Source organism: Neopsephotus bourkii, unplaced genomic scaffold (assembly GCF_033783945.1).
Source record: "Neopsephotus bourkii isolate Nb327-2 ecotype Australia unplaced genomic scaffold, CSIRO-AGI_Nbou_v1 NB_518, whole genome shotgun sequence".
NCBI lineage: Eukaryota > Metazoa > Chordata > Aves > Psittaciformes > Psittacidae > Neopsephotus > Neopsephotus bourkii.
Window position 1 is genome coordinate 1,295,919 of NW_026901019.1, and position 16,644 is coordinate 1,312,562.

The 16,644-nt window shown below is 38.2% G+C and overlaps 1 protein-coding gene across 8 annotated transcripts in view; it reads right to left on the reverse strand.

Moving 5' to 3' along the window:
- Positions 1-16,644, reverse strand: part of CDC42BPA (CDC42 binding protein kinase alpha) — a 175,361-nt gene that overhangs the window by 34,414 nt on the left and 124,303 nt on the right. For 7 of the 8 annotated variants that reach the window (XM_061350508.1, XM_061350509.1, XM_061350510.1 and 4 more), the window contains exons 18-22: positions 16,089-16,213; positions 9,551-9,656; positions 8,822-8,970; positions 6,676-6,767; positions 3,919-3,995 (exon numbers count right to left, since the gene is read on the reverse strand). In XM_061350508.1, the coding sequence (XP_061206492.1) occupies positions 3,919-3,995; positions 6,676-6,767; positions 8,822-8,970; positions 9,551-9,656; positions 16,089-16,213 (549 nt within the window). The remainder of the gene's footprint in view (positions 1-3,918; positions 3,996-6,675; positions 6,768-8,821; positions 8,971-9,550; positions 9,657-16,088; positions 16,214-16,644) is intronic. The other variant, XM_061350515.1, reaches the window with a different exon arrangement.

Sequence of the window (16,644 nt, forward strand, 5' to 3'; positions counted from 1 at the left end):
TGCTCGGCATCTGCAGGCTACAGACGCATCTATTTTTACTTTTCTCCAGTAGAAATTGCAAAACTACTGTTTTCCTCATAAAAAAATGGAATTCACTCCAGCCATTCACAAAGCGCTACATACAGTTACACTGTTTGGATGGCAGACATAACTACCCCAGTAATACCCAAATGTCACCAGTGGCCAAAATTAGAGCTGCTTACACATCCACAGGGTAAACAGATCTGAGATCTTGCAAAGAGTGCTAGATAACTGCAGCTGCAAGTTACTTTACACTGTCTCTGTCACTTCCTCATGAAGCACAGAGGCTGAAGGAACAATAAAGGCCATCAGTAAAATTTACTTGGCCCCCTGATTACAGGAGAGGCTTTCCTGAAACCCATGCAATAGTGCAGCACTGTTTAAGTCCTACCTGAGGACTTCTAATTCTTCCTTAGCCTTAATGTAAGGCACTGGCACATGATGCCCAGAGAAGCTGTGGCTGCTCCATCCCTGGCAGTGTTCAAGGCCAGGTTGGACAGGGCTTGGAGCAACCTGGCCTGTTGGAAGGTATCCCTGCCCGTGGTAGGGGGTTGGAACTGGATGAGGTTTAAGATCCCTTCCAACCCAAACTGTTTTATGATTCTATGATTCTCGGGTTTAACTGAGCTTCTTGAGATGCTGTAAGAAACATTGCCCTTCAATGTAACTACTGCTAAAAAGAGACACCGGAAAGGGAATGGAGGTCAAATTCAGTGGGAAGGGATTTTTAAAACCCTTATTTTCATTTAAGTGTGCCTATTATTTTGGTATTGAACCAACTCAATGAGCTAAACATAAATTAACCAGTAATTTTGATGATTCAGTTACAAATTTCTCTATGAATGACTCAAGTAACTGTCCAATACTTGAAAGATGGAGAACTGACTTCAAGCACAACCGCATTAAAGCACCTTTTGCCTACTAACACCTACATCAGCTTTATTTATCTAATAAAGACAGGTAGCTCAACAAGTCTTGTATTTGCCTGCATAATACCCTTACCCATCTTTGAACAGTCCACTCTCTTCTCCTGCAGTTTTAGTAGATGAGATACAATTCCACCCTGGTGTTAAGAGACGTTAGCCCCTGGCCACCCCAGTCCATAAATGTACCTGTGCCCAAGGCAACTAAGGAAAACCTGCTCCTGTGGGACTCAGACTGAAGATGTAACAGCGAAACTTTGATTGTGTGTTTGAAGTCATTCACATGCAACAGTATAGCCATTAATACCTGGAGTTTTACCTAAAAGATGGGTATTGGAAAAGATTTGACCTGGGTGGACCCATGAAGAAGAATGTCTCAATAAATACACAATAAAGTACCGATGTCCTTCAAAATTAACTACATAGCAGTCAGGAAAGCTTTCTTTTCCTAATTTTCCTCTCGTAAAATAGAACATTATCAGTTCCTCTGCCATGTATATACTTTATTTCTCTTTTATCAGGCTTTTAGGAGGGTGTATTAGGTATTTTTAAAAGTAACTTTATATGAAATAACCTGCTGCTACACACTAAGTGTTCCTAATACCCAGGCAACATAGAGAACACTTCTTTAACCCCCATAAAGTTATAAATATTATCCATTTATTGTAGATTTAACATGACAGGAAAGTACTTGTGGTTTGGGGTTTTTTTTTGGTGCAAGACAGAGTTTTCTGTATGCTTTACAAAAATACAGGCAAATACTCCCTGCTGCAGTACCCAAGATGTACCTTCACATTTTGGCTAAGGTATATACCTGATCTAGGGGGAAAAAAAAGGCATCTAGAAGAAAAGCATTCTTTCAGTGTTTGTGCAAGGTAATGCCACCAATACAACAGGCCCATGTACTATATACCTTCTCTGTTACACCCCTCACAGCAGCCATTTCTAGAATAAATTTCATTATATTTTAATGCAAACAGGACTATCCTATTTTAAACATAAATGTGTATACACATATATACAAGCACACACAGACATACACACACAATATACCTACAGAGTTGTAATGGACAGTTCCCTACTACATATGCATTGTATATACTCTGATTTTAATAAACTTATTATTTACTTCTATGTGCCTACTACTTCAGTCTGGAAGAAATATAATGCAGTCAGTTTTCAGCTTTAAATTCAATTCCCTTATTATGCAACTAACTAGGCTAAATATTGAACAGTGCCAGAAAACTAGCATCTCAAATAGCAATAAAAAGCAGTAAGTTCACTTCAGTTATAATGAAGTTATATTTTAGCCTATATTCTTACAATAAAAACTAAAAAAGATATTTTCTTTATTTGAGCAAACAGAAATTAACTGTATGCAAGGAAAAAGTTTTCACTGAAGTGATCAGAAAACTACTGGAAACAACTGATGATAAAGTAATAATATGAAGCAATAGAACTAAACTGAATCAACATGCCAGTGGTTTTGGAACCATTTCCCACAGGCCATATCAGTAGATAAGGCCCAAAAGCAGCTGCTCCCCATTAGAAAAACTGATTGTAAATAATAATTCTTCACCTTAACCTACAAAAAACATTTACTTTAAAATCTAACATCTGTCTATATAAATAGGTGTAAGTATGCTATTATAAGAAGTCTGTTCTCTACTGCAGTTGCAGATTTGACTGTGTTAATGTTTGACTATTCCAAACCAAACAACTGCTCTCTTATTGGAGGATTTACTGGTTTAAAAGTCAGACTTACGTCATCCATAAAATCAATCAATGAGGATGAAGAGGAGGAAAAGGAATCCTATTTTAATGAAAACAGCAGTGAAAAGAAAAAAAAGAGAGAGAGAAAGAAAGAGATGGATGAAGAAAACTGTTCAGTATAAATAAAAGTGCAAGACTAAAGAACTGTAAGTAACTAGTGCCAGTAACAGATACCTCAGTAAGTTGCCATTAATTGCCTTTCACAGACAATTAATAAACTATCTGTATAAACCCCAATGTTTTTCCAGCATTCTCTCAATAAAATAATATTCCTGCACTCCAACAGGAGTTTTATATTAGAAGTAACTTATAAGAGAAGTAATTCAAAAGCAAATAAAAAAATGGTATTGATGTGAGGACTTCAAGAGAGAACAATGAATTAATGAATGTGTAATGAAAAGAAAATATATCTGGGGACATTAGTAACATCAGGGATTATGCTCGTTCATGTGATGACCTTGTAAACCCATCATGAAAAACACAGGGGGGAATTTTAGACCAGTGTGTAACTGTACAGGTGCCTTGTCCCCTCTGAAGTCAGTTTGACCAATATTTCACCCCAGCTGTTCTTTTCAGATACAGACATTGCATTGCTTACTGTTGATTAAAAACAGAAGATTGGAAATGTACAGTGTCATTTCAAGTTTTTTCTTCCAGGTTTTCTACCTAAAGTGGCCTTTTGTCTAGAACTGGCACAGGAATTGCACAGATTTATTTTTAAGTATTTAGGATCTGTGGAGAGGAGATGCATGTTAATTATCTGGATTTTACAGATCTGTGTAAAATGAACAGAAAATGAAAACCATCTGATAAACACATGGTACCAAGGACTTCACAGAATACACCCAAGGATTATTTATGTGTTTTCTCTCATTTTTACGAGGCCAGTATCTGCAGTACTTAGCATTTTTCTAAATACAGAGAAAAGCCATTTCAACAACTACACTTTTCATGTTTACTACAAAACCAGGAGAATTTCTGTAATCAAGGTTTCAGAGAGAAATCACTATGATCACCAGTGTTCAAGAGAAGACAGCCAGCACTGTAAACGACAAACAATTCTCACATATTATTATACACAAATATAAATGGAGCAATATGGCAAAACCAGTAGCAAACTCTCAGTGAATATGCATATAATCTGCACGTAACAGCAGTAGCTCCACTGACTAACAGAGAGTTAGAATAGCTGTACACTTACTTCAAATTGATCCAGAGCAGAGGTAGGCGCATTCAAAAATGCCAAGAAAGAATTCTGTGAGTCTTGGTGCTTTACACCTAGAAAACAGCAGCAGGTTTTTAAGCTACAGAAAAATGACCTTTTCATGGAGGACCTTTGCCTTGCTGAATCAGGCTCTGAGTATCCACCTGAACCACCTACATTTTTTGAAGGGAGTTGTCACATCAGGTTTGGTTTCCAGAGTAAGAGTTTTTTAACAGATACACATGCCCTAAGCAAGCAGCCTGTGTTTAATTAACATTTTCCAAGGTAGGATATGTGTGGTGTGAATTCAACATGAAAACATACTATAAGCACCTGTCTGTTACTCAGAAGTCACAGATTCCTAATGTGCAACGAGCAGTGCATGACACACTGGCACAGAGGCAAACACGGTGGGTGTCACCCAGCTCTAGTTACACACTGGACAGCCTATGGTAATGGGATGGCTGTAGCCAACAGTGAGGTTACACAGCAATGCACAGAACATGGTTGGGGAAGATACTGCATTCCCAAATAATACAGGTTCCTTGATCCATGCTCCATGCATGCCTGCTACCTTTCACTTTCAAATGTCCAGGAGTAATACAATCCTGGGCAAGCTTCAAATGTCTCTGTCAAGATACACTATTTCCATGGTTTTCAGCCAGTAAGCAGAGCAGGAATGCTGCACCCTCCAGAGCTGCAGAGGCTGGCACACCTTGATTGTTATTTTAACTTTCTCCAACTGATATATTTCTTTTTTATTTCTTCTTTTCTTTGGCGCATAATATAAAGTTGCTATGTGGGTGCTCATAAATCACGGATGCGCACAAATTCTAGCTTCCTGACATGAGAATATATATATATTATATGCATATACACACAGACACATCTATTTATACTTATTATGACCAGAGCCTCCAGGACTGTGCGCATCTTGAAAGACTGATGCTATCACAGGACACTTACTTATCGTAGAAAATATCGGTGTTTTGCTCTTACTAGATATATCACCTTGTTTGCTCTAAACAAAACCCACAGTGAACAAAGAGTTATAAAGAACCCTTTCCCCTTCAAAACATAAATACACTGAAATCCCACTAAAATACTAAAAACAATTCTCAAATTACCTGCTGCTTTACAGAATCTTTTCTAGTAATCTTTTTTTTCCCCCCATCCTTCTAAGTTTCTGGAAATCGTTTATAAAGAGCAACGGATTCAAGTGCTAATCTAAGTAATCCCTTCCTAGAAATCAACTTCCACACACAGGAAGTTACTCTAACACTGTACATTGACTAAATTTGAATCCCCTATACAGTTCATGATTCAAACATCAATATTTATTCTTATAAGAGAAAACCAAGCCCAAAGAGGATAAGGATTTTGGATTAAGGTGAATTTCTAAAAATAATATTTGAATAGTTGCAGTAGAATCTTATTAATTTATTACTGGCAAGAAGTGTAATAAGTAACTGTTCCTTAAACAGCGCATTTCCTTTCTTTTCTTTAGGAAAAGAGTAGAAGTTTATCTCCATTTTCACAAAAAAAAAGGTAAGGTCTCAAACACTAGGAAAAATACAGCATAAAATATTAATTATAAATTCTTAACACATTGCTTAACACAAAGGAAGACTTCAGAAGTTGAGGAGCCATGCAGGATGTTTAACATAATTCAAGAATCTGTAAGTGAAAGCTGTTGTCTTCAGGGAGATGCTATCAAGAGCTCCTCGCCAAGGACTTGGAAAAAGCACAATCCTGGTATCAGTGCTAAGCATCAAGATGAACAAGTATCGGTTCCCTAAATCTTATTTGCTTATTGGCATCAGTCATTTTTTAATGTTCTGTATAGGTCTGTATTATTTTTACCAGTCAACCAGCACTTGGAGGCTGAATATAGGAGATGAATGTACAATACATTATTGACTGACATGCCATTAGGTTGCAGAGGCTGAAGAGTATTTGGCATCCCTATGCAGCAATTGTTGCAGGGTTTTGAAACTTTGGAGTTCAAAACAGTTCCCTGCTGAAAATTAGGTAATTCCATTTGGCCTGAAAAATCACTTCTTCCCATGTGACTCATAAGATTCAAAGAACACAGCTACTGGAAAGAATCAGCCAAATCATTTATCATCTCGTAATGAATTCTTTTTTAATTTCAGAATTACCAAAAAGTCCTTTCTCCCAGCAACAATGCGAAATACTGTTAAGACAGATGCACCAGAAAACCCAGAACATACTCTTAAAACCACAGCAAAGCAAACATGACCACACTGCTCACTGCGTGGTTACAATGCCAATCAACAAAAGTCGACCCACAAAACAAATGAAAGCTATGAATGCTTCGGCAGTTGTTTACTCTCTGTGCAGAGAGGCCCCAAACATCCATAAAACACCACTGTGATCAGTGTTGGAGTCTGGCTACCTTCACCCATGGTAAAGGGGAAAAAAAAATTGTATCTGTACTTGTAACAGTTTTCTGGCAGTAAGTCACCACAGGTATGCCAAACAAAAACAATGCAATTCCAACTCAAATAATAGCTTCCTGGTTCAAGCATACCAACAAGCCCGAAATGCAATACAAGTACGTGTTAAAAATGCAAATGCAACTGCTGTGGGTACATCTTAACATGCAATTGTTGTGCTCACATTTTGTATGCCAAAGTCTGTCAGTACCATATTCTACTTGCAAGGTGACAACTGGTAAGATGTACCCACCAAAGTGAAACATGTTATTTACTTGGATATCAGTTCCCATACCCTTTTCTGATCTAAGCTCTTCTGTCTCCTTTTTCAGCCTTTCAATATCTGTCAACAGCTCCATGTTCTTCTTCTCAGCTTCTTGCAATTTACTTCAAAAGAATACAAACAAAAAAAAAACATGTAAATATTGAGAACCCAAGATACAAGTCACTTTTTTTGTCTATAGAATCACAGAATGGCTTGGATTGGAAAGGAGCTTAAGATCCAACCCCCTCCCATGGGTAGGGACCCCTCACACTAGACCATGCCACTGAAGGCTCTGTCCAGCCCGGCCTTGATCACTGCCAGGAGATGGGGCATTTACCACTTCTCTGGGCAGCCTGCGCCAGTGCCTCACCACCCTCACAGTAAAGCACTTCTTCCTTGTATCTAACCTGAGCTTCTCCTGTTTTAGTTTAAACCCATTCCCCCTTGTCCTATCACTACAGTCCATCTTTGCATGCTATTTAAAAATTAATGCCCAGCAAGCTTCTGGATGTCATCAAATGCAGAATGAATTCAGAAATCTATTGGGACCTCTTTAGTATGGTATTTAAAAAACCCAAGCCAACATAAAAAACAATTAATTGCCCCTGTTTGCTCATTAAATAGGCTCATGTTTCTAATTAGAGAGTAATTTTGTGAGCCTGTATCCTGTGAATGAGAAAAAAAGACCACATGTTGTTTTATGCTTAAAACTGTTGGGTTTTTTTTGGTTGGGTTTTTTAATTTGTTAATTCACAGTGCCTGTGATTCTCATAGATGATATTGAACTATTTTAATCCTCAGTTACTTCATAGCTAGTTGTCCCAGTGCTTGCTGATTCACAGCCAATAGGTAACGCATTACTATCACACTTCTCATCTTGTCTACCAAAGCAAACATCCTGTTAGAGGATCGACAGTGCTGCCCGTCATGTTATGTGGTCTGAAAAACATCCAGGTCAGGTGGACATGGTATTCCCACTTTACAGACAGCATATTTGAATCTTGGCTCTGTCCAGCTGAAAGCAACTGAAAGTATACAACTTTTCTGAAGTAGTAAAACAAGTCAATCGCTCTAAGCTAGACTGAACTTGGAAACCTAGAAATGGAATGTCTTCCCACTAATCCCTGCTTTAGGCATTCACCTAAATGAAGTCTAAAAAGGGAGGGGAGGATGTGTTAGAGGAAGGCATACAAGAATTCATAATGTTCCACAACCACATCTTATTACTGTGCAAATCTGTACGCAAGGATTGATTTTTGTCAGCTAACCCAATGCAGCTATCAACAGAATGGAAGAGAGTATGTTAAAGACACAAAAGCAAACTCTGCTTGCATCAGAACTTGTTAACACAACTAGGAGAGATTGTATTATTAAACTGTCCCCTCTGAAAGTCTTCAATATGGGTGAACAGTGTGCAGCTGCAGCAACCCAAGGATGCTAGGTTACATCAACACGGGCATCACCACCAGAGATGAATAAGTCATTATCCCACTCTACTCTGCACTTTCCAAGCCACAACTAGAATACTGAGGTCAGTGTTGGTCCCCACTATTCAAAAAAAGATGTGGACAGGCTGAAGAGGGTTCAGAGAAGGGCTACAAAGATGATCCAAGAACTGGGAACTTGCCCTGTGAGGAAAGCCTAAGAACTGGGTTTGTTCAGCCTGGAGAAAAGAATGCTCAGGACAGACTTCATCACCACGTGCCAGTACTTAAAGGGTGGCTACAAGGAAGATGGGAGATTCCCTTTTTACAGGGAATCTCTTTACATGGAGAAGACAAGGGGTGACGGGCACAAGTTACTCCTGAGGAGATTCTGATCAGATACAAGAGAAAAAATTTTCACGATGAGAACAACCAGCCATTGGAATAATCTCTCCAGGGAAGTGGTGGATTCCCCAACACTGGACTTTTTTAAGACGTGGCTGGACAGGACACTGGAATATCTAGTCTAGGTCATGCCATGCCTAGAAAGACTGGACCAGATGATCCCTCCCAGTCTGGTATTCAGCTGCTTACACCACAAAGAGACATATGGTCTTTTTTTTCACATTCGGATGTAAGGAACTGGCACATCATTCATTATCAAATTTTGACAGACAAGATAAAAATCAAGATTTGATGACACTCCCTAGGAGGTATCACAGTAAATTTCCGTCAGAACAATTCAGTCTTACCACTCTGTAGATATACAGGAAGCTTTGACTTTGTTCAACTCATCTTGAATAGCCTGTTTGGCTCGGATTTCTGCATCGAGAGCAGACTGTAGTTCCAACCTTGCAGACATATCCAGTTTTGCAAAGCGGCGCATCTTCCAGGGCATGTCCTAACAAAGAATAATAAAAGGGAAAAGAAAGGCTAAGAGGAAGTAAAGCCGAAACTGAAGAATGGAACTAACTTCAAACAATTACATTTCTGTCTATTATGTTCTTAATGTCAGAGTTCATTAATTTCAAAATTAATCTAAAAAAAATAAGAATTGTTACTAGCAGTATTAATTTTAAACTCAAGTATTAGATGGGCAAAATGAACATCTTACGCTGTTATGATCTCAAAACCATTGTGAATTCTAGTGTGGATGTGCCTCAAGTCATATGGAGGACATTCACATTTCACAAGACTAAATTTTTCATGACCCAAAGTATAGATTCACTTCAACAAATTCATATATGATTATAAACCAGCTACTTGAACAACAACATAGATAAAAGCACATTACAAAGATGTTGGTGTTTAATTCATTGATAAACAATAAATTTTCTATTCAGTTATTCAGAAGGGAAGCTCTAGAAAAGTCTAACTTTTGACTAACACAGACACTACAGACAGGTAGAAACTGCAGCTGAAACTATCAAATTAGTGTTTTTACAAACAAAATCCCCTCTGACATATGGAAACAGTCTTACTGTAGCTCTTGCACCCAAACTGGAGTTCCTCAGTGCCTCTAGTTCTTCTGTCATTTTAGAGGCCAAGGCTTGAAGATAACCTCGAGCGTCTTTTTCATCACTTACCCTAAACAATTACAGCAGAAAAGGGTGTTTTAACAAAGAATTGAAAGGAAAAAAATCCACAAATCCCTTCAACAAAACAGCAACCAGAAACACAAACTAGCAGAATACAAACCAAAAATCATAAAGCATAAGGAAACAAAAAAATATAAGAAAACCACACAGAACTAAGCCTTTACTGCTTTGCAAACATACAATAAAAATATCCATCTTTAAGAGAAGGAATAAAGATTAAAGAACTATGTATCTAAGAAAGTAATGTATGTCTCAGTATAATACAGTATTGGAACTAGCGGTTTACTGTATCAACTGACTATGAGAACTAGTAGTTAGAATCAGTGATGTTGTTTCAAGAAATGCTAATTAAAGAGGAGAATATAATCCCAATGTTATTAAACAACATAAGCCAGAAGAGGCTCTCTGAGCTTGCTTTCTATCAGGGCACACTTTGTGGGTGTGAAGACATCAAGGCGAAGACGTGTCTGGTTTTGAGATTCTTTCACCATCAGTTACAAAGAGGAAAAAAAGACTTTGTGATTAATGACAGCAGAAGGATCTTTCTTTACCTTGCCTCAGGTTTTAACACAGAAAAGGAAGTTGCCAAAAAATTATGCCATTGAAAACTAAGTAGCTTATGAAAAACTTTACCCAAACAGACACACACACGCACACCCCTAGTTCCTTTCACCTCACATGCGTGGCTCTGGACACACTCATCTAATCCACAAAAGAACAAACACAGCTCTGCAACACCAGAGTACACCCAAGTCTCTGAGCCGGTCCTGAAGACCAGCAGTCTAATACCACAGCTTGATCACAGATCTGTCAGCACAAACCACAGAAATGTTTAGGATGTGCTCTAAGTAATGAGCATCTGATAGTTTTAAATAACATAGAGGAATGTGGGAAAATAATACTTCTGTTTAAGAGAAATTAACTTTTCCTTGCTTTCCTTCATAGCTGTAATTCTGTTGGAGTGATTCCCCCTCCATACCAATAAAGCAATATCAGTTTGTCTAGTTGATGCTACGGACTTCATGCACACAATGAATATGGAACTGGTTGTACTTGCAAGTTTACCATTAATTAATAAACTCAGTATTTCAACAAAGATTTAGAGACTAGGAGGCAAGAAAGACGTAGAGCACACACTCTGAACTGCCATGGGGAAGAACAGAAGAACTTTCCCACAGTGACTTTATGGCAAGATCACAATGCAAAAGCCATGGACTAAACAGCTACAGGTTGTACTGACTTCTGGCTGAGCAGTTTAAAGTTTACATAAGAAAAATTGCTTTAATACAGAGGAGGCTAATGCAAAAATAGTGACCACAAAACTCACACTCAACATGAAAAACTAAGCACTTATTCATGCTTTGGGCTTTATCTGCTTTGTCTCTTGCCTGTAATTTAGCTCAAGAGGTAGGGAAGAGCCCAGAAAAGAACACAACTTTAATAAAGTCAGTGAGAGTTTTGATATTAATGAGTCACTATTTTTCCCAAGGTATACTAGAACTCAGTGGAAGCAGCACTCCAACTTCTTTTCCCATAACATCCTGGATATATTGCAATGACCAGATACAGATAAACTTGGCCTATACAAATTACTTAGCATATAAGAGTGGGCAAAAGATATGAGAAATAGCACTGAGATGCTTTTGGGGGGGGTGGAAGGTGCATAATACATAGTAAAAAGAAAAGAGTGTAATGTAAGCAGGAGTAAAAGGAATGTGAAGCTCTCAAGGCAAGAAAGTAAGTGATGTAGAAGGAAGGAAAAGTGATGTAGAAATCAGCATTTATCTTCCTTTTTAACGTGTAAAAACTTTGAGGAAAAAAGGGAAAATGTCAGAGTTAAAATTACATTGATTTGGAGTCTTATTCTTTTAACTTTTCTACCTAAAGCTGACAAACTTTCAATGTCCAATTTCTTTGTCAAGTTTTATCATGCCACATAGACCCTTCCTTATGGAAGGCAAGGAAACACTTCAGTTATTGGGTCTGTGATGCACAGAAGCTTCAGGCTCTGAATGCTGAAAAGCTGCACATGGAAAAATCTCAAAAAGATGTTTCACAGAACATGCAAAAAAATAGAAAATGAAAAGATAAAGTCAACGTTTTGCTTCAAGGAACCTCCTCAGACTTCGGAAGACACTAAACAGCAGTACAAATTGGGGGACACAGTTTTGTTGTCCACTAGATGGCAAAATTCCCTCGATAATGAACAGTGATTAAAGGCATGTTTGCAAACACTGATGTCAAATGGGTTGCGTGAACCAAGCAGTCTTGTAGATTTCTGATTTCTTACTGTTTTGCTGGGTTGCTTTTGTTTGCTTGGCTTTAAAAACAAACAAAAAACCAGAGCAAGAATGGTAAAGTTACTCTTACTAATGTTTCTCTCCTTGCCCCACTTCCTGGGGAGAGCCCTACCGAGCACAACAAAAGACCTAAGGCAGAAAAGTTCTTCGGGTTCCACACAATCAACTTTGTTTACTGAAAATTTAGCTGAGGTTAACTGTTCTGTTTTCATATATAACAGAGGTGCCCTTGCAAGCTCAGCTCATTAACTATAAAGAACCTACAACAGCAACATAGTACAAATTCCTGTCACATTAAATTCAACTGTTTGGTTGGAGCTAACACCGTGACAACCTTCGAATAAGCACTAATACGGAGTACGCTATTTGTCAGGCTGCTTGGAAACTCAGACTCTCCAGGCCTCTGTCTCCTACTTTACAATACAATACGGACCCAGATGCCTAAACGGTTTTGCTGAACATTAGTGGGCTTAAAGCCCTGGGGTCTTAGGCCAAGCTGCATCTCACCTGATTTAAAATCACTAAAGAAGTTCAAGAGCCATCACTCCCAATTCTCCTGGTTTCTCAATGCTTTTAGATTTCTGTCTTTGTATCACTATGCTAAAAACCCTGCATCTTTTTTTCTTCCCCACAACTCTCCTCAACAAAATGCGGATTTAAAGCTGCTTCTCTCAGACGTTTCAACACTTCACTCTGCTCCCAAACACTGATATTTCTCACTGCATTCCTGAATTTCTATTTCATAGATACTAAACTTCTGATTATTCACACCACAAGCATGATGCATCTCAGGATTTTTCATGTTTTGAGTTTCTTACAGTTGAATTTTCCCAAAATGTTTTTGCTAATCCTCTTCCATAATTTGTGCTTTCTCCTGAGAGCCACCCAGCTGAATCTAAGCCTAACATCCACTAGGTAAATTAGGTAGGATTTAGCTCATCCATATAAACATACTCAACAATAGAGAATTATTCATTTGAACTAGTTGCCTAGGCTTCATTTTCAATCAATGGGGAGAAAAAGTGACTTCTGAGTACTACTAATGGGATTTATCTGCCTTAGGACTTCTAGAACAAGGTTACATGAATCCCTCCTAGAGAGACTAGTAAGATTCTTTCCAAGTACAAACAGCAATCACTACCAAAATTTAAATCGACCTCCTTTCTGCAGCAGAACAGAAATATGGCAGCATGGCTATTTAAAAGATTCCTTTTTGAAGAGACTGCATGAAACTCCAATGCAATCAATCTCTTTCCCATTTTCCAAAGGAAAATTTATAGCTGACAATAAAAGCCTCAATACTTCTTACTCTTGTCAAGGAATGATGAGTGATTTGGCTAATATAAATCGTCAATGTAATAGCTCCATTAAGGCTGAGTGATCTGTGAGGGTCTGTTGCTACCATATTGGAATTTGCAATGACAGTTTGATTCAAGTGTTTGTATCAAAATCTGGCTGTATTTCTAGAATCTTACTATAATAACAGCAAAAAATGAAAAGGCTTTTGTATATTTGCCCTAAAAAGATTCAAGAGAGCACAGTAAGAAAGCAGGAAAAAGCTAAAGGGAACGTAACAGGCCATCCAAATAACTCACAAGTTATAAAATCTAAAGGAAATAATGATTTAAAAGGGTGCAAGGAGTCATGAAGAAATCCACCCAAAATGTGGATTCGAACAGGGGACAGATTTCCTGAGAGAGATATCTATTAGATGGCAAAGCAATTGAAGGACATAAGGGACTCCTCAGGCTTGTGTTACTTACTACAGGACTACAACAAATCCTTCAAACTACCATAGGCAGCTGAACAAACTGTTTACAAACCCAGTAATTAAGTCCATCTACTGCCTCCCATCCTTCATGAATCTTGGTACAGAACGATGATGGTGGCCAAACCCCAAGTTTAAGAGGTGGAAAGTATGCACCCCAAGTCCCTATCTTAAGGTAATATCATGTGAATAATCTGTTAGTTTTGAAGAGGGAGCCTACAAGCTTTCCCCCACTTTGTTAGCACCAAAGCATTCTGTTGTCATGCTGAAGAGGTGGACAGGTACGGATTAAAACTGTGTATTCTTCTGAGGAAAACAGGGCTTGTGAAAGGTTAAAGAAGACTAGTTTTCTTCTTTTTTTTTTTCTTCTCCTTTTTAAAATGTTTATCATTATTATAGATGTTGAAATACTTCATATAGCATCCCATGTTTACAGTAAAAAAAAATCCCCAGAGAAGGACCTGCTTTCAGTATGCAGTGCTGAATTCTAAGGCCAGCAGAGGGACATGACCAGATTACCTGGGTAACACATGGAAAATCTAAACATAATGAGAAAAAATACGTGAGCCAAGCTAAGGCCTCACATTGCTGAAAAAAAGTTAACATCAGCAGAGAGAAGTATGAAGAGAAAGTACTGGGATGTGTATCGCGATTAGGAACTGGAACCAAGCCACATCTTTTTAATCTTTCAAGTCTGCTCACAGTACTTCTATCTTTTTTCTTTCTTTTCACAGAATTGTTTAATTTTTAGTTCCATACTTTTAAAAAAATGGTATCTTTTATTTAGAAAGCTAGTCTTGCATGTACCTGATCGGTTTCATTAGGTATCTTTAGAGATACAAAACACCCAAACCTCTTTTACCCCCACAGCAACATCTCTAATACATGTGAGATCCTTTATCGCAAGCCTAAACCACATCAGTAGCACATCTTAAAATATTAAACACTCTCATAAATTGGAGCAGGGACATTCCTAATGGCTGTTGGTATGTTTTTACATAGTGTTAAGTAATTCAGACTTGGCTTTTGCTAGAACTGCCAAGTTTCAGGAGTGCTTTCACATGTAAATCTAAAAAATGGGGTTTGGTTACCTTGGTGCATTAAGAACGATAAGCATTACCTTATTAAAATATGGAATGTGAAATAATAGACTTGTCTGTCTTGTTACCTTTTTTTTTCCCAAATAAACATTTCTGATTATCTAGGAATTAACTGTTCATTTAAACAACTCTTACATATTTTTTATTTCAGTGATGCCATCTACTATACTCAGTTATGAGAGACAAGATTGAAAAGGAATATGCACAAAGTAGACCCTGTGTATTTGTTAACCTCTGCTAGAAATATACTGGCCTGAGACACTATGGACTTCGTAGCACAGACTGGCATTACATACTTCATGTTACAATCACTGCTTACAACACTTTAAGAAGCCCAGAGGATAGCCCTTCTTTCCTGTTACATATTCATATGGCAATATGCAAAAGCCAAATTTCTGTGTATTTGGATAACAAAATGATACTGACATTACAAAAATACCAAACCATTTCATCATAGGAAACGTTTCCCATTTTTGCTTTGACACAACAAATCAGAATTTTACTAACATGAGATAAGAATAATGGGGGGGAATAACCAAGCAGTAATCCAAAAAAAGATGAGTATATCATGATGAAATCTTCCCAGAAGTGGGTAATCTGTAAAAAAAGTATGTGAATGCAAACTGGTTTTGTAGATGCTAAACACTGCAACAGACCATAAAAGGGAGGGGAGAGAAGCAGGCATGGAGAGGAAAAATAAAGACCACCTAGATAAAACAATCTTTTTCTCTGAATAGTTTCAACTTGGGTTTTTTGGTCCTGGACTTATTAGAACTGGCCAGAAGACGTTAGAAACATAACGTCATTATTTATTTGTGGTAGTCTCAAATGCCCTCCTTGTAAAAAAACCCATCACATAAAAGTTGCACTGTATTGGTTTCATTCTGCCACATGACAAGCAGATGAAGGAAATTAATGCCGAGACACAGCCACTCAGCCACTGCTTTTCCCAGGACTGTTCCCTCTCCGAGGCGTGAGCTCGGCACATGATCCTTCCAGCATTCTTCCAAAGCCACAAGCCACACCCAATGGCCATGATTCTGCACTTAAAGAGCTGTGTTTGGTTAGACACTTTCACTCCTAAGGAGGATTTAGGTATTATTAAAATTCATGGAAAAATACAGCACACTCCAGGCCAGTTGTAAGATTTTACCTAAGCACTTCCAAGTGCCACGTGCAAAGGCAAAAACTAAGTTAACAGCCCTACCACATCATGAGGGGATTCTGCAGTGACATGAGAGCAGAGGACTCACCACTGGATGATCTCAGTAATTTGGGCCTCCCAGTGGGCAACGGACTCCTTTTTATCAGCCAGATCTCTCATCTCCTCTTCCAGTTGCCGGTTATTCATACTCAGCCTCTCAAACATGGCAGTAAGCTGAATGAGAATGGTATAAGCTGCTGTGATTCCACCTTTGCAGACTCAAACCCATGTGTTCCTCTCACTCACATTGCTTTAGAAATTGATACTACCCATCACGATAAACACCATGCAACAATAAAAGTCAGAATCTCTTCTTAAGGACTAGAACTGCATTTTTACTCCAATTAATTAGTTTTCTGAGAATTAGTCTCTAAATACCTCCAGAACTCTTCAGAGGTTTCTGCTTTGCAACATATAGGTGTGGAATGTTCTATATGAAAAAACCTACACTGTAAGGGCAAAGCAAGGGCACAAAATTTGTTACAGTTCAGATAAAACTGCCAAACCTCTCCCTTGTTTAGTAACCATGGAGAATGAGAGGCTTAACAGATACAGGCATGAGTCAGTCCTGAGATTCTCCAGGTGAGAGACATTCCCCTGTTTTT